The 19400-nt window shown below is 40.5% G+C and overlaps 1 protein-coding gene across 1 annotated transcript; it reads right to left on the minus strand.

Annotated features, from left to right (window-relative positions):
* Positions 1 to 8544: 8544 nt before the first annotated feature.
* Positions 8545 to 10149, minus strand: LOC129768126 (glutamate-rich WD repeat-containing protein 1). The gene is made up of 2 exons (XM_055769564.1): positions 9014 to 10149; positions 8545 to 8948 (listed from the first exon to the last, which is right to left on the minus strand). The coding sequence occupies exons 1-2, from the start codon at positions 10023 to 10025 to the stop codon at positions 8590 to 8592; spliced, it is 1371 nt and encodes a 456-aa protein (XP_055625539.1). The 5' UTR covers positions 10026 to 10149; the 3' UTR covers positions 8545 to 8589.
* Between the last annotated feature and the right edge of the window lie 9251 nt (positions 10150 to 19400).

Below are 19400 nucleotides of genomic sequence, written 5' to 3' on the forward strand. Positions count from 1 at the left end.
TTTATTATGTCTCAGTCTCAGCTCAATAGAGGCAATCCGCTCAATGAAAGTTGATAAACGCTCATCTTATTTCCTAACAAGAATAAGACATCTATTGAGTGTTTTGGTCGAAAAATTATTCAAGATTACCTTAGCATGGGTTCCCTCTCATTGCTCGATTCCGGGGAATGAGAAAGCGGACTCGCTAGCTAAGGTGGGCGCTTCAGAAGGCACACTTTTTGAAAGGCAAATTGCTTATAACGAATTTTTTCACATTCCTCGTCAGGACACACTCGTTAGTTGGCAGCGCATGTGGAGTGAAGATGAGTTCGGTCGTTGGTTACACACGATTATCCCTAAGGTCTCGACGAATGCATGGTTCAAGGGATTGAATGTAGGTCGTGATTTCATTCGCGTGATATCTCGGCTTATGTCCAATCACTACAACCTAAACGCGCATCTCTATCGCATTGGGCTCGCAGCAAACAATCTTTGTGATTGTGGCGATGGCTACCACGACATCGAGCATGTTGTCTGGTCGTGTATCCGGTTCCATGCTGCTCGCTCTCAGCTCTCTAGAGCACTGAGAGCAAAAGGCAGACAATCGGATATCCCCGTCCGGGATATCTTAGGTAGCCGGGATCCTGATCTTCTGCTTCATCTATACCTGTTCCTCAGAAACGCCGATGTCAACGTTTAATGATGTTTCCTTCGTTGTGTCCCCGTTTCATATCCCTCCTATCCGTTCGATAAACTTTTACTTAGTCGCGGCAATACATACACACACTCTTTACAGATGCACGGGCCGAAGGTTGTGCAGTCCACTGATCATTCAACAAGAGCCAAAGGTTGTACCGCTCATGACAACTCTACACGAACTGATGATTGCGCCGGCTAGTGACCATTTTCTGGATTCCTCGAGTCGAGAAAGACGCACCACGCTAGATATGGGGTACAGACTAGGGAGCGTTGCTGATTAATGGTCAGCTGCATCCCAATAGGAAGTAGCCCGTGTCGGGCACACGTATAGAACATCGAAGACTGCAACATACCAATTATGAGAACACTTGTAATACTAACCTCGAGCCAACCGCGAGTAATCGGTTACATATTACTAACATAGTTGTAAGACAAAAATTGTCAAAATATTGGACTCCCGGCCCCGTCAGGCTAACGCCACATGTGCCTTAATAAAAAATATATTTTGGAAAAAAAAAATTATTTATTATTTTTTTCCAAAATATATATGTTTTTATTAAGGCTCATTAGGCGTTAGCCTGACGGGATCGGGAGTCGACAGAAGCCTTAGGGAGTCGGGAAAAGACAGTTTTCGTCTTATGACCAGTCTTCAGAAAATATGCGATGCGCTGCACTCGAGTTTAATTTTCATCAGCGCGCGTTTATAACAAACACGTATTTCTCTTGGTACTAAGTGTACCAAATTCACAAACACCAGAGCGCCGAATGGACACAGTGCAGAATTCAAATACTAAACATCGCTTTTCACTTGTGTGATGCGCACCACACACACACACGCGGATTTTCGAAACTCCAAAAATCTTGGAAATCCGAGGCAATCTGGCAGTGCCTGTGCCGAGCGGTGCCAGCTCAGCATGACAAGCATGACTCCTCCAAGAACTGCTTTCTTAGTGAATGTACATATTAAATGATTTTTTATAAAAGCGTTCATTAAACAGCACATCGTCGCGATCCGAGTTGAGATACCGCCAAGGATCTGACATAATAATTGCGTTGGTTTATTTTCCTGGCTAAGTTCCTGGTGTTCCCACCCAAGAGGTTGCGACGTTCGTAAATTACTACAGAGAATTCATCAAAGGCTACACCATCGGCTGTGATGTCAATGCTCATCACGCTTTGTAGGGTAGTTCTGATACAATCAGTGCCAGTATAGGCAATGAACCAACGTTTACAAATTTCTTGTCTGATTCCTGGACCTAACACTGTGCAGTCCGGTAATTTCTGAGAAAATAAACAACTGGTAAGTTTCGGAAGAAGCGTCTTTGTCTGATCACAGACACATTATGTTTGAATGGGATGGTGGCTTGACAGTACAGATAATAACGTGATCGTAATAAAAACTATTGGGAATGATATTCACTTGAACGCGAGTCAAAAATTCTCAATATAAGAATAAGGTCGTCTCTACAACTTGAATCAACTTCAAAATAATCAAACGATATGATAATCTCTGTCTATAACAGTAATTGTCCACTAAAGAAAGTTTCTTGGACAATAAACATTCCTTGGAGGAACAAAAGGCGGCTTCGTGAAAGAGTGCGGAAACTGTTCAACAGAGCTAAAATTACTTCGGATTGATCTCTCCTGCCAAAAAGTTCAGTGTCGGCCCCTAGGGATTGACGCGGGGCTCAACGTGTTAGCCGAATATAGCAGAGAAGTAAGACGACCTAAACGAACATCCTGGGTAAATAACTGCATTGATAAATAAAGCATTGAAGGTAATCCAATCGTTGCAAGACTCAGTAGGACTCTTGCAAAAGTTCACTCGAACGGGATAGGTTCCCTTAAAAAAAACACAAAATCTTTCTCAGAAGCAGGGCTCTGCATACTCATAGTCATAGTAGGATAGTCAGCTGACTATCTGACTGACTATATCCGTATTCAGTTAGTAATGACTTTGGCTTCTTCACGCAGTTTCTCCGCCAAAACGACTAAACAGTCAGTCGGGCGTTTAGTCGTTATCTCCCTCTACCGACTCGAGTATATCATTTCATTCTTCCCAGTCAAATTGTCCTCATTGCATTTTGAAGTGACTTCCCCCAAAACGAATTCGCTCCTCTCTTTTTCTCTCCCATATACGTGTGCATGCATCGATGTTTGAGTTCAACGTGGTTTGACATACGTGACAGGTGAGCTAGATTCTTTTGTATCGTACACGAAAATTACTCACACGTATAAAATAGCGTGCAGTGTGTGTGCGCTATTTTGCACGCTATTTACTAATACTAACGCGAGGATCTTTATAGCCTACTTGATAAATGTCCAAGTTCGTTGGTTTGAGTTCACGATGGGTAGACGACAAACCGTCCATTGATGGGGTAACTTCTTTTTTGCATCAGAAATCATGTTTTCGTTCCTCTTTATATGGACGTAAAAATAAGGTTGCGTACACGGCTATAAATTTCGTTCCTAGGGGAGTAGCAATGTGGATTGAAGTCAGTTGAATGGAGAGGAAGATTTGTATTTATTAGTTGAGTCAGTTAAAATAACCACTGGCTGGACTAGTTCACCAGTCTTCCTCGCTAGTCAACGCTAGTAAATTCATTTTCTAGTCAAGTCACTTTTTGTTGTGGGCGACTGCCGAAACAGTTCTAGTCGAAGCGAAGCTACTGAAAGTAGAGTCGGTCTTCATTTTTCACCTTCGAAGATTTCGGGTCCTGCTCAGAAATATTAGACTTACTGATGAAGAATCATTCCCCGGGATCCACATTTGTTCATTCTAATACTGGTCCTAGCTATACCCGTGACATAACATGCTCTCGAAGGTGCCTCACAGGATCTGAAAGTGTAAAGGAGGTCACAGACAGTTGCTGGATTAGTTTTCACGAGGGCCAGAGTAGAAACCTTGGTGAGATCTTTAATCCTTTAACGGGCCGTGAGAACTACGCACGTAATCAATGCAAACTCCAATGCAACGACATGTTTTAGTGCTAATATACACAAAACAATTTTTTTCAATACTCAAAACAATTAAAAACATTGAAAAAATTGGTGGCAATATAGTTGCTACTGCTCGTCTAGCGTAAAATGTTGGTGGCAATATAGTTGCCACTGCCCGTCTAGCGTAAAATCAAGACGGGTCTATGGTACTAGGTGAGGCCGTTTCGTCACTAAGTTGGTTAGGGGAGCGGTATATGAAAACAGTACGGAAGAAAGCAGAAGGGGAATGTTTTCCTTGAAGTGTGAAAGAGACAGACTGATCACGAGCGAGCTTGAGCACAAGCGTATTGTGTTTTGTTTACAAACAAAACACAGTAGACTTCCAAGATGGCTGAAGAGTGGTTTTAGCAAGTTGGCCCACCTTAGGATATACTTCTACGCGCCTTGCGTAAAATGTTGGTGGCCGTCTAGCGTAAAATCTTGGTGGCGATAAAATTGCCACCTGGCCCGTCTAGCGTAAAATGTTGGTGGCAATATAATTGCCACCTAGGCCGTCTAGCGTAAAATCTTGATGGCAATATAATTGCCACCTGGCCCGTCTAACGTTAAGGCGGCGGTGACACTGGATGCAGAGAAGTGATCGTACGAATTGTATGCAATAGTGAAAGTAAACAACCACATTGAGTTGTATTGGTGTGGTTACATTGCTTCCCCCTTGCTTCGTTCGAATTCGTCTGTTTCTATCGAACAAAATTGTTTGTTTCTATTCGTACAATCAAATTTTCGTGCGTACTCCTATCCAAAGTAACCTTAGCCTAAATGTTGGTGGCAATATAGCTGTTACTTCTAGAGGCCCCAACCGTTTCATGAGCCTAAGGAAAGAATCAAACAAAAAATATGTAACGTTTTTAGGGGGGAGGGGCAGATGTTGGGGGTCATACACAAATAATGTGACGCTCCAAGGGGGAGGGAGGTTTTTCGAACCGTGACTATTCATACAAATCAAAACTAAGATTCATTCAAAAAGTGAGACAAGGGGGAGGGGGTTGAAAATGCTTTTTTGCGTGACGTAATTTGTGTATCACCCCATTGTAAGTTGTGACGAAGCGTACAATAAATATTAAGTTCCATACAAAATGCATGATAAGCAAAGGATGATTGTTGGAAATATACGTTACATACTTTACGTTGATCAACCTACACTTAAGGGTTCATTCACAGATTACGTAACGTTGATGCGGGAGGGAGGGACTATGATGATACGATATTTTGAATGCATTTAGTAAAGAAAAAAACGTTTCGAAGAGGAGGAAAGAAGTCAATTCAGTTCAATTTTTGGCGTTCCGTAATTGGTGGAAAACCCTATACTAAAAATTTTCAGGTTATTACACCTTTGTTTATTCTTATAAAAACAGTTTGAAACATGACAATAATTTTGTCACTATTGGCTGGAGCATTTTATGGAAGATTCTGCTTTTCATGGAACAATCTGAAACACGGTGTTGCACAAAGCGTTATCTTACACTTAGTGCATTGTATTTTTGGTCTTTTATTCCTGGTTTTCGTACTAGAGGTGTGCAATCCAGCTCATCATGATGAACTGCTCAGATCAGCTCAGCTCATCTAGAAGAGCTGTTCTTTATGAACAGCTCTTCAGCTCAGTTGTCAGAGTCGACATCTGGTGGCGACTTTCAATTTGGGTCCCAAACTCGATAGTGTAATCTTTATCAGATTAGAAGACGAAGCCAGTTTAAAATGTTAAAATTTAAATGAATTTTTGTCTATACATTTCCGATATTTTTACTGAGACTTTTCATTATAATATAAAATTGTCTTCAAGAAGAATTTTTTGAGATTTTTTCACCGACTACAAACAAAGTGTTTTAGACTAATTTAATACACAGATTTTAATTTTCATTCATAATTTGAATTTTAAAAACGTGCTCATTCTGCCTGAAAGTCAATTATTATTTTTGGCGCCCCCTAAAACAAAGCCCAATTCCGTCAACCCGAATATAACAGTTGAAAAGACAAGGAACAAATGAAACTGAACTGTTATCATAACACGGAGAGCGAGAGACGGTCAGTTCACTTGAATATTACAGCTCACACACTCTCTTCAATTCTACAGCTCTTTTCTCTCCTTCATCATCATCAAAGTGAGCTGAAGAGCTGTTTGATTTTTTTTGCGAGCTGTTCCGCGTCAACTCACTTCAAAGAGTCGATTCTTCGGAACAGCTCATGAGCGGATGGCACATCTCTAATTTTGACGAGTGTCTGTTCTCTATTCACTGGATACTTCAACTAGCGCGCTGACTGGCATCGTCTAAATCAGCCTTTACAGTTGACTGTAGCTGTTACGTGAATTTCGTGATCATATAGATATTGTACTATTTCGTAGGAGGTAAAAAATCTGTCACAACTTAAATGACCTTGAAAACAATCTTGGATTGCTGGGTCAACTGCTTTACTACTTGTGCCCCCAGACCGACAGTTGGTGATTTATTGTCACGTTTACCGGAATAAATATCAAATTGGAATACGTATCCTGTTTCACTGTCGGCTCTGACCCAGACCTTATATCCTCTTTTTACCGGCTTGAGTGGCATATACTGTTTTAGTGAGGATCGGACTTTGAATTGAATCATCGCTTCATCAATTGACTGCGATGGTGTGCATTTGGCAGCATTTTGGCATGCAGAGTTCAATAAGTCAAGAAGTGGGCGACTGTTGAACTGCGTACATGTTTGTGTGACCAACAGCTCTATTACACTGTCATCGAAAAATTTTGCAAAATAAACCGACGGTTTCGTGTTGTGCGGAAAATTATTGTTCACGTTGGGTTGCTGGGGTCAATCGTCTTTTTTCCAGTCAGTTTCTTCTTCGTCTGATTGGTCTATTTCAGAATAATCATCATTTTAATACAGGCTGAATAACAGATTTCTTAAAAATACTTACGGTTCTGGAGACCCGAAGAAGACGGTTGTGGTTCATTTATCGAAGCAGTTTTTTCCGTCCCAGCGTCTCTAGCATGATCATTTTCTCTTAGCGAAAGCTTATCGAGGAAAACTGAGAGCGATTTGCGTCTGTTCAATGCTTCTGGATCAGCTTCCAACTCGTCCTCAGATACATCGAGATTATCGGACAGTTCAAAAGTCTCCTCTAATTTTCTGCCATCGACCGGTTCTGTATGTGCCATGAAAAGTAACAGCATTATAAAACAATTACGTTTTCCAGCGCAAAAATTAACATTTAAAGACGGTTATGGACACCAGAGGCGCAGAGTTCTAGGTCTTTTTCAGATGTATTCCGTTCAGTTTCACTGTCCTTATCATAGTCGTCACTTGCCCCAAGAATATCGATTATGGATAAATCCGGATTGATGCCGGTAAACGATCCCGCATCTGTTTCAAAACCATCCTGAGATACATCAGGAGAAAATCCACAAATCTCCTCCAACTTTTTTTCGAGGTTGTCGTCCGATTCACTTTCGCTCGACATAGCTTCAGCTGAAATGTGTAACCGGAAGTTATATCGCAATAAAAAAAATGGTTCGCCACAGAGAATCGTTGTTTTCCATTACGTGATCACAGCATTTTGCACATATTAAAATTGTACACTAAAACTTTGAAATGAGTTTTGCTAGTATCTCGAAAATTGTGAATTGTTCCTACGAATTATCAGTTTTATGTTTACTCCACTGAAAGATAAACAAAAACAAAAACACGGAAAAAAAACAATGAACATAAAACAACACACGCTAAAATACACAAATAATGATTTTCAATGTGCAACACAGTTTAAAACATTGAAAAAGTTGGTGGCAATATAGTTGCCACCTGCCCGGCTAGCGTAACATGTTGGTGGCAATATAATTGCCACCTGGCCCGTCTAGCGTAACATGTTGGTGGCAATATAATTGCCACCTGGCCCGTCTAGCGTAAAATGTTGGTGGCAATAGCGGTAAACACTTGATGGTAATTTTTTTTTATATTTGAATTTTTGATGTTAGTTACAACAAAAACAACTAATAAAACTCATGATCAGACTCAGCAGGTCCTAAACAGTTCATATGTATTGAAAACTTCAACAAAATGACTGTTTTTCAATTACTTTTCGGGAAATTTGCCCTTACTGCTCAAAATTAGGAGTTGTTCACATGAAAATGGCTCCAAAATGAATAGTTTTTGATTTTTTCGCGCTCAAAAAAATCAGGCATGTTGCTAGATATCAGAACTAGTTACCGCAAAAGGCTAGAAGTGATAATTTTTTGTTAAAGAAGAGAAAAAAATAAAATGGTAGGTGGCAATATAGTTGCCCGTTGAAGGGTTAAACCATACAAACCTCGAGGTGCAGATGGGATTTTTTCAGCCCTGATTCAAAATGGAGAATAAAAATTAATTCCGTCTCTAATCGAGATTGAGACCAATAAGTTTATCAACAATACTGTTGAAAACTAGTAAGAAAGTATTATATGAATCTTTCGTCAAAATTAACTGCAACAAAATGTTACCCAAATAGAGGAATTCGAATTAACCAATAATGGAACATCGACAACCTGATAGACCACGCGACCAGAATGACAACATGATACGTGATTATTGCAAGAAAAAAATATTCGTTCGATTAATCGAAAATCAATTATTCGAATGAATTGAGCATTGAAAAATGCCCCAACGATTAATCAATAATCGGATAAATGAAAAATTTAGACATCACTACCTCAGCATGTTCCTGTTATTGTTTGGAGAAATTTTTTCCTGGCACTTCTGTTTCAGATGCGTTTCAGTATGTCTTCCCCAGGTACATTTAGAATCAAAATATACACCCAGCTCTTTGAAAAACAGAGTGCATGATCGTTTTGCCGGATATGTGAAGCTTTTTTTCGGGCGGGTTTGTACTTCCTAGTAAAAAAAGAGCATTTCGGTTTTCTCATTATGTTATATTATAAGGCAAGTAATCTAAAATAAATCAAACGCTTATCGTTCGGAAAATGTTGAATCCGCTGTGTGCTGTGGAAAGAATAACCCCTTTGAGCTGGGGATGCCAATGAAGTTCCTTGATTTCTGTTTGGCCCTGATGAATGAAAAGCAGCTGTGGTGGCAGTGTTTTCAACTGGGGATCATTTCTTTCGTCATCGTCGTCTCGCTCAACCGACAAATCCCACAATGCAATTTGATCGTCATCTCCTCCGGACGCCAAAACTGACGACTCTTTCGGGTGCCATTCGACGGTTGTTATGTGGTTGGTGTGATGTTTGAATGTTGCCACCACTGATTTAGTCTGGAAAAAACGAAGATCCCACACGTGCATATACCCATCATCGCCACCTAAAATAACAAATTAAATTATCGATCGATCGATTTCATATTAAAAGTTAAAAAAGGCGAATTACCACTCGCCAGTAGAGGTTCGCTCTTATTCCAGCTAATTACGTTCACATCGCTTTCATGTGCGTTCGCCGCGGTCAGCATGCAAGCCTTCGATGGGGCGGCTCGACAGTCCCAAATTCTTATTGATTTGTCAACTGAACAAGTAGCCAGTACATTTGCCTCGTTTGGGCTCCATTGGATGTCCTCGACAGACTCTGTATGCCCCACGAGTGGCCGTTGATCAACAGTCCATGAGCCTTTGTCATTTGGGCGCCAAATGTGGATATCCCTTCGGCAATCCCCGGTAGCTAGCATACCTCTTGTCGTGGTACACCAGTCGATAGCAAATCCTTCCTTCTGATGACCGGAGAAGGTAAAATCCGGCTTAATATCATCACCAACTTTATTGGTTTCATAGTTCTTGCAAGCATGGTCATCATCCACCGCTGTCAGCTGGTCGCTGATATTGTAGATGTTTACTCGACCCATTTCGCTCCAAGTGGCCACATAGTGCGTATTATTGAATGTAGTGGCACGAATTCTATTTACACAACCTGCATGTTTGATCATGGCGCAGTTCATTTGTGGCCGCTTATCTTCCTCATCCTCATCTTCCTCGTCGGAATCTGATTCCTCTTCATCGTCACGCTCCTTCGATGTTCGGTGCAAATTGGACATTTTCATGACAATAACACTATTAACGTGTGTTCTGGCCGCCTGTGTGCCAGCGACCAGAAACGCCGTCAACGGGAAAGTTTCGCGATCCTCACCGAGTGGATCTGGAATAATGTCGAAACTCAAGCAAGGAGCTCCTGTGTGAGCCTGGTGTAGCATAACGTAAGCCGATTCGTCACAGACGAGTTCCTCATCGTTGTTTAGCTTTCGTCCTGGAAGGTAGACTTGGCCATCCTCCTCGTTATTCGTTCCGTCGTCGTTTTTATCATCGTTGTCATCATCGCTCTCGCCGGCGAGAATGGCGTCTTCAATGTTCTGATCTTCAGCTACTTCCATGCGTTCCTCATCTTGCGATGACATGTTCACTTCACTTGATCTGTTCACTAAAGTTTTGAACAACTTTTTCACTTTTAGAGTATAAAAAGGAGCAGCACAAGCATCCACGCGACGTTGAAAATCAGACGCACATGTTTCACTCCGATGACGTTTGAAATACATAAACATGGAAACTCAAGGTTTTTCTAAAGTAGGAATATTTTTTCGGTGGCAGATTGATGATCAGTAATTTATGGGGTGGAGTATGAGGCAGAATAAACAAAAATTGCGTCGTCATTAATTGCATTGAATATAAAGGGCCTGATTCGCGAATACACTTCACGGTGGAAACGAAATAAACGGCACGCCATAGAACTACGTTTTACGAGTTAGTGAAGTGTCGTAGATAATGATGAGTTTTCAGGCAGAATGAGCACTTTTCAAATATAAAATCATTAATGAAAATTAACTTCTTCGTATCAAACTGGTATTCAATGTGAGTGGAAAACTTTGTTTTCTTCATGTGATATAATAATCTCATACAAAAATTTCATCTGAACATAATTTGATATTATAATGATAAATTTAGTGGGAAACTAATCTCACATCCAGATGTCGACACCGTATCGTTGTCATCGCGAATACGTTTCATTCCGTTTCCACCGTGACACTTCACTTAATCGTAAAACGTAATTCAATGGCGTGCCGTTTATTCCGTTTTCATCGTGAGGTGTATTCGAGAATCAGGCCCGAAGTGTATCCGCGATGACAACGGTACGGTGTCGACCTCTGGATACGAAATTATTTTCCCACCAAACCTTATCATTATAAGAACAAATTATCTTCAGATGAAATGTTGAAGAAAATACTAGGCTGTCAAAAAAGTCCTGCGGTATTGTTTTTGAATTTTCATTTGTTCATAAAATTAGTTACAATCATCTGTTTTAAGTCAAATATGCGCCGTTTTGTTCGATGACTTGTTCCCAACGAGATGCCAACTTCATAATACCCCTGTTATAGAAGCTCGCTTCCTTATTGGCAAAAAACTCGGAAAGCCAGTTTTCACAGGCCTCTTTTGTGGCTAACTTCTGACTACCTAGCTCGTTCGCCATGGACAAAAACCGGTGGTAGTCACTTGGTGCAAGGTCCGGACTGTACGGCGGATGCAAAAGAACCTCCTATCCGAGCTCCCGGAGCTTCTGGCGCGTCACCAAAGAAGTGTGTGTTGTTCTTATGGACGACAATGCGGCCTCTGCTTATCAAAGATGCCTTTCAAGCGGTCCAGTTGTTGGCAGTACAGGTCCGAATTGAGCGTTGGCCATAGGGAAGCAGCTCATAATAGATTATTCCTTGACAATCCCACCAAACACACAGTAGAACCTTCCTGGCCGTTAATGATGGCTTGGCCACCGTCTGAGCCGCTTCAGCGGGCTTCGACCACGACCGTTTGCGCTTCACGTTGTCGTAAGTGACCCACTTTTCATCGCCAGTCACCATCCGCTTCAACGAAAACGTTGAAACCATCGTTGTGCGGTGGAAATGGAAACTGTATCGGGTCCATAAACTGCACAAATTTTATTGGCAGCTTGAGATGCATTTTTGCCTTTGTCATAGTAGTACTGTTAAATATGTCGGATTTTCTCTTTATTTTGCTCCATATTTGCGACACTAAAACTCACGAACGACTTAACCAAACAAAACACTGTCAAGGACTATATTATAGCGCGCAAAAATACCTTTCCAACAAGCTATAGTATGACTCGATACAATGAATACAACTATAACTACGCGCTTACAACGACACCTCGCGGAAATACCGCAGGACTTTTTTGACAGCCTAATATGTAGAAAACAATGTTTTCCATTCACATTGAACACTAATTTGAAACGGAGAAGTTAATTCTCATTGATAATTTTTATTTGAATAGTGCCCATTCTGTCTGAAAACCCACTATTATCTATGACGCTTAACTGACTCGTGGAAAGTAGTTCAATGGTGTAACGTGCATTTCGTTTTCACCGTGAAGTGTATTCGAGAATCAGCCCTTATGTTATAAATTTTTGGGCCAACAATACCCATAAAACGATAGAATCGTTCAATTTTCATTGATGGCTAGTGTATTATTACTTATTTTCATTATTTAAATTTAAAAGAAGAGAAAGAGGTGTGGAAAATCTATATTTCGGAAGTTTAACGAGAATGCTTTTTCGTCTCTCATTTAGTATTGAAAATATGGAGCGAAAAATCAAAGCTAACTTTACCAACGTTAGTCTGTTAGGACAGCGTCCAAAGGATCTGCATTTGGACAACGTCTGAATTGTACAAATATTAATCCATCTCATGTTCACTTCACGATGAAATCCAATATTGCCGCATGTTTTCATGCAATGTTTTCAGCTGTACTGAAGAAGTGAAAAACAATTATCGGCATCAAGGAGTCACTGAAAACGAAACCATTTGTCGGCTATCATAACACGACGAAACATAAAAATCGGCATTGAATTTTTCGCGAGAATCTGTTGATACCTTGCGACAATATAATCACAGTAGGTGTCGATGTGAGGCAAAATAACGGAGTAGCCTTATGTAACTGTTAGCTCAATAATTTTTTCATTACTGTTCCAACTGTCAATCGGAGTAGTTTGTTCTACGGCTCTAACCAATTCATAAGAGGTTATGGGCCCAATTCCAGTGAAATCAAGTTTCAAGCTATTTTTCAAACGAACATGACTTCAACGACAAGTTTCCAGACAGGCGGAGGAGATGTTGCATCAATCCGGATGTACAGTTCATCAAGTCTGCCATCTATACCACTTCTGCTAGGTCGTGAGAACTGGCCGACGTGGAAGTTTGCGGACATTCTTGGAACTGGAAGATATTTGGGAAGCAGTAAAACCGAAGCAGAATGAAGACGGAACTATGGCGGCCGTGGATGCGTTGAAGGACCGGAAAGCCAAGGCGAAAATAATTCTTCTACTGGATCCGGTAAATTACGTACATGTGAGGGAAGCTACTTCTGCGAAGGACGCTTGGTCAAGGTTGGAAGCAGCGTTCGAGGACACCGGATTGACCCGGAAAGTCGGCCTCTTGAGAAAACTGATAACAACGTCCCTAGCTACCGGTGACTCCATGGAAACGTTCATCAATGGTATCGTAGAAATGGCACACCAGTTACGAGGAATCTGATTTACAATTAGCGACGAGTGGATCGGAACTCTTCTACTGGCAGGATTGCCTGAAGAATACCGACCAAAGATTATGGCTCTCGAGAATTCCGGAGTGGCAATTACCGGAGACATCATAAAAACCAAGCTGCTGCAGGAAATTCGAGTACCTTCGTCGGGAGCTGCATACGCAAGTAACAGGCCATGGAAGAAACCAGTCACGAAGAAAGAAGAATAAGAACCGAATTCTTCGTCATCCAGCAAAGGGCCAAAATGTTGGTGAAGTCGTAAATTTGGCCATATTGCGAAGGAATGTTTTTCAAATCTTGTCAAGAAAGGAAATGCCTGGTGTACGGTACTGTGTGGATAGTGTATGTAATCCTCCCTTTACATCCAACGTATTTCACCTGCAATGTGCAGTCTTTCCCTTTATACACACCGTGTCAATGCGACACAGCCCTGCGCTCACATTTCGCCCACTTTTGGGTTTAGTACAACCCTGCATCATCAAACCCAATCACGCAGCACGAACACTCGTCCTCTTTCGTGTCTGGGCAGCGGTGAAGGTAAGACGTGTGTTCTGTAGCTGAAGTGTAAAGCAATTCCGAAATGGCTGGTCTCATGGTGGCTGAAATCAACACAGGTACTGTCAGCGTGGCCACACAGTAACGTTCAGCAAGGATGGCGTTAAAGTTATCAATCCGGATGGTGAAATGATGGCTACTGGAAGTAGAAAACGTGACCTGTTCAAGCTGGATCAGCTGCAGTCATCAGAAGCCTTGGCTTGTTCGTCTCAAGAAAGCGCGAGCTGTGGCATAAGAGACTGGGTCATATCAACTATGACAGTCTGCAAAGGATGAAAGGTGGCCTTGTTTCCGGAGTCGAGTATGATACGTTGACCAGGAGAAGCGAAAAATGCAAGATATGTGCTATGGGTAAGCGAACACGTTTGTCCGGATCACGAGCGTCAGATCTGTTGGAAGTCGTCCACTCGGATATTTGTGGAGGAGGAGAATGAGACACATTTGCCAAACAATGCTCATATTTGAGTCTCATCGGCGGTCTGCTGTAAATTGCAGTTCAAACCCGGCCGATCGTAGCAGCAAGCGTATCCATGCTGGCTCAGAAATCAAGCTGCCCAACACAGCTGGACTGGCAAGAAGCTAAGAGGACACTAAGGTACTTGAAATCTACCTTTGACCAAATCCCACACGGCTGCGGGATTGAAGATGTTCGCGGACGCGGACTGGGCAGGCGACCATCGGAATCGGAAGTCCAATTCCGGTTTCTTGATACGATTTGGAGGAGGCATCATCAGTTGGGCATCCCGCAAACAGAGCTGTGTTGCGTTATCGTCCACCGAAGACGAGTTCGTGGCATTAACCGAAGCATGTCAGGAATTAAACTGGATGCGAAAGTTGCTGATCGATATGGTGAAGATGTCTCCAAGCCAGTTCCTACCTATGAAGACAATCAAAGCTGTATTCGTTTGGTTAAAAGCGACAGAATTGAAAAACGATCAAATCACATAGAAACCAGATATTTTTACGTACGTGACCTTCAAGAGAAGCAGCAGATCTACCTGAAGTACTGCCCCACCGAGTTTATGCTGGCAGATATTCTCACGAAGCCGTTGCAAGAATTACGATTGAAGACGTTACGCGAGAAGATAGGAGTATTACAAGATATTGTCGAGGAAGAGTGTTGATACCTTGCGACAATATAATCACAGTAGGAGTCGATGTAAGCAAATAACGGAGTAGCCTTATGTAACTGTTGGCTCAATAAATTTTTCATTACTGTTCCAAATGTCAATCGGAGTAGTTTGTTCTACGGCTCAAACCAATGTTCTGGAAAAAAGGTAATGAAGATGGTAGAGTTTCGAGTGACATAGCATGCGCTGCCAAAACTATTTCTCAAATAGTGACGTCAGTCGTTGTGTTTATCTTTGATTGCCCACCGCATCCGTGTAAAAATGCTTTTTTCAATAAGTGTGTTATCAATGAAAAACTTACATTTTATTTATGTTCCCGCGTATTATAAACAACATGTGATAGCATGCAGTGAACATTTGTGAAATCACGTCGAAGGAAACCAACAAAAGTGATATTTTAGTGAAACATTTTCACTTCCCTACGGCCATACAAACAAACGAACTTTCCTTATTTTAACGATACTATATTTATATTACTATGGCTCTCAGTGTGGGTGTATGTGATGTGAGAAAATAGTCTTCAATTAAGCAGCGTTTCACTGAAAATGTTACTGCTTTCGAAGACTGAAACTACGACTACTCTCTGGGTTTTTTCACCATATTTATAGGGGAAATAGGCCACAATACAATTGTCATTCGTTGAAAGACAAAAAGTTGCAAGATTTCATGAGAAATTTGGCTCAAACCATCATGAAACCGTGAGTATTTTGAACATTGTTTTGTTTCTTCCATATACACTTCGTAAAGAACGCAAATAATTACGAAACCATATTTTGGTCGCCAATACAAATATACTTCGCCTACTGCTTCACCTCGATATGTATCTCATTGGGCTCAAACCAATTCACAAGAGAATCGAAGTGAGCGTATAACATTCTCTCGCCTCCTATATTCTCAGCTATTTTTCCCTGTAGGTGAAAACGGATGTTTTTCGTCTCAAATCGGCGAGCATTTCGATCTCTGGTGGGAACAAAAGCTCCCTCTACTTTCATGTATTTGCAATGCCGATTTCCCCACAGGCAGCTTGGTATTGATGTCTCTGTTAGGGAATACATTTCGGTAGGAACAAAAGCTCACTCTACTTTCATGTATTTGCAATGTCGATTTCCCCCAGGCAGCTTGGTTTTGATGTCTCAGTTAGGGACCCGCCGCATGTGTCGTCAATTTCGACCAATCAGAAGTGGGCATTTCTGTTATGAGTTGAGATTTGTCAATTGTTCGATAGTTAGCTTCATAACATATATTATTTTCTTAAATATAAAAAATTGTTATGGAGTGCCGTAATCGTTTGACGCAAATATTTCATCAATCCATCATGAAATGACTAAGCAATAAGCGTTTGAAATTGGACAATCTTCACGATGTGCTCGATTTTCGATTTTGAATTTGTACCCCAATATGTTCCCGAAAGACGTAATACTACGTCAAAACTCCAGAAAATATGTTTTCTCCGTCTGAGTTCAGTTCCAAAAGTCATCTAATTGAGCCTCCTCAATACAGTGTAATTTTTGATACTCCGTCACAATTCGAAATTCGACTTTTTCACTGTTATTAATTGAAAGAAAGCAACTGAATATAATCCGTGAAAGAGCTACAAAATAACCTAAAAGCGTATTATGCGATTGTGGTTTCATTGGTGTAAGAACAAGAACATACCGTAACTGCATGCTCGAAACAAACATATTTTTTACATTTCATGCAGTTGTAGTGTGTGAAGAATGTATAACGAACTTCTAGATAATACCAGATGAAAAAGGTTCTGGAATACAAAGTTTGCATATTTCTGATACTCTTTGTTTCAGTATTCTCGGTAAAATGAATTAATGTCTTTTTTAGATGGGACATAAAAAGATGATATAAAGGAATTTCTCGAAACTTCCTTTTCTTTTTCTTGTTTTCTTGTCGATATTGTTCATTATAAAAAATATCCCCAAAACTGTCTCGGTAAAAAGTAACCGTAAGCCACCAATTAGTTTATAGTTTACTTTTTACAATTCTTCCACAAGTGCGCAAGTGTGTATTTGTATGACCATTTCATTTAGTGAATAACTATACGAAGCTCAAACATTGGAATTTGGTTTTGCACGTATGAATTTAACGATAGGATATATATGAATCTGTTCAATCCGGTAACAAAAAAGACTAACATCAAATAAGAATAGTTCGGTAATCATATTATGCATTATATTCAATACATATTCCACGCCACTAACATTAATTTATACATTTCATTCAACGGTATTCTAGAATATGAAAAAAGTCAGTTAACCAAAAAAGTCGTGTCGATGTTTCAGACCGAAAGTGTTAAAAAAAGTGACGTCCCCTTCGTACCAACACATGCGATACACTAAACGATGACAAACGACGAATGACGAAGATAGAGAGAATCGCAAAGTCGTAGTCAGGGCTAGGATTGGACGATCTTGGTTCGATTTTCAGAAGATCGATCTTTTCCATACCGATTTCCGATTTTTGTGGATCGATCTCTTTTACTCTAGAAAATCGAGAAAATCGATTTTAATCCCACCAAAGACCACCAAACATTTTTTTCAAATATAATGTCAACATTTGGATCGCATACAGACAGACACTTGCGGCAGTTACTAAGGGGATGTACTGTAACCAGTGGCTCATAGGATCACTGAACTAGATGTTGACATCAATTCCATGCAAAATGTAGTTTTTGAGACCTGGCACCAAAATCAAGAATCGGCTTCGACTAAATGAAAGACGTACGGAACGATTTTTTTATTTCTATTTTTTTTTCTATATTATAGTGACTTTCAACACATTTCGGCTGGTTCGTCACTTTTACTTCTATTTTTGGTAGAATGTCGGGAGTGAGAGTTGAACTCGTGATCTGTGCGTGAGAGGTATGGATGTTACCACTACGCCAGCTTGCCTTCATGGCATGATTGGTTTTTATGGGATCGTTCTCAGCTGAGTACTGGACAAATACTAGTTATTGAATTTCTAATAATGGCTTTTCAATTAATATCCTCCCTAATGACTCATTGATGGCACAAGATGAATGTCCTGTTTTTTTCTAGATTTAAAATTTTTTGTGTGCTGCATGCTAAGGAACAAAACAAAATGCTTTTGATGTTTCATTGTAAATATGAAATTTGTATTCCCTGTTTAAAGAAAAGACGACCCTCCTATAGAATAAGCAGATAAATTAGGAAAAAAGTTTCCGATTTTTCGAAAGATCGCCCAATCCTAGTCAGGGTCCGAAATATTCGAAGGTGAAAAATGAAGACCGACTTTACTCTCAGTAGCTTCGAATTTATATATTTATCAAGTATGCTATAAAGGTCCTCGCGTTAGTATTAGTATATAGCGTGCAAAATAGCGCATACACACTGCACGCTATTTTATACGCGTAATTTTCGTGTACGATAAAAAATAATCTAGCTCACCTGTAGCGAATGTCAAACCACGTTGAACTCAAACATCGATGCATGCACACGTGCATGGGATAGAGAAAGAGAAGAAGGAATTCGTTTTGGGGGAAATCACTTCAAAATGCAATGAGGACAATTTAACTGGGAAGAATGAAATGATATGATCGAGTCGGTAGAGGAAGATAACGACTAAACGCCCGACTGACTGTTTAGTCGTTCTGGCGGAGAAACTGCGTGAAGAAGCCAAAAGTCATTACTAACTGAATACGGATATAGTCAGTCAGATAGTCAGCCGACTATCCTCAGTTTACTATGATTATGCAAAGCCCTGGTCGTAGTATTAATGTTTTCTTAGAAATGAACCAATTATTGATTTCTTGGTCTCACAGACCTATGCGCGGGTAAAGGAATGTTAAGAAGGGAGAGGGAAAATAGTGGCAAATTGAATGTAATTGGATTGCTCAGATTTTGAATGATAAAAAAGCAAACAAATTCATGTAACAGTTCGGCTGAAAAGTTCACAAGGTTGACGTCTAGATGGCACCTCTTGCAAAAATGTACTTGACTATCACAAAGCACCATCTCTCAATGGATACGTGTCAAAATTTGACAGCAATCCATCGATTGGTTCGTGAGTTACTTTTGTTATTGTGAAAAAAATGGAAAAATCACAAATCAATGAAAACGATTGCAAAATTGCATGAATTGGGCTTCGAATTGCTTCCGCATCCACCGTGTTCTCCAGATCTGGCCCCCAGCGACTATTTTCTGTTCGCAGACCTAAAGAGAATGTTCGCTGGCAAGAAATTTAAGACCGATGATGAAGTGACTACCGAAACTGAGGCCTATTATGAGCAAAACCCAAAAGTACTACTATGTACTATAGAAATGGTATCGAAAAGTTGCAGGATCGCTATAATCGCTGTATCGCCCTCGAAGGCAATTAAGTTAAATAATAAAATTGTATTTTGCAAAAAAAATTGTTTTACTGTGTTACCTTAGAAATTTTTCAGCCGAACTGTTATCTCAGCTGCAAGAAAAAGCTGTTCGCTGTTCAGCTTATTCAGTCTCACAGCTCTTGCTGCTGATGCAGTCTTAGATTTATGGAACGAATGGTTCGGATTCCGGTCTAGAAAT

This window comes from Toxorhynchites rutilus, chromosome 2 (assembly GCF_029784135.1).
Source record: "Toxorhynchites rutilus septentrionalis strain SRP chromosome 2, ASM2978413v1, whole genome shotgun sequence".
In the NCBI taxonomy this organism is placed as follows: domain Eukaryota; kingdom Metazoa; phylum Arthropoda; class Insecta; order Diptera; family Culicidae; genus Toxorhynchites; species Toxorhynchites rutilus.

What these genes read in the sequence shown, in the direction of transcription:
- LOC129768126 (XM_055769564.1), bottom strand. Translation starts at nt 10,025, where the DNA reads ATGTCATCGCAAGATGAGGAACGCATGGAAGTAGCTGAAGATCAGAAC. An exon ending in CGAACCTCTACTGGCGAGTG is followed by an intron (nt 8,949 to 9,013) that starts GTAATTCGCCTT and finishes TTGTTATTTTAG; the next exon opens with GTGGCGATGATGGGTATATG.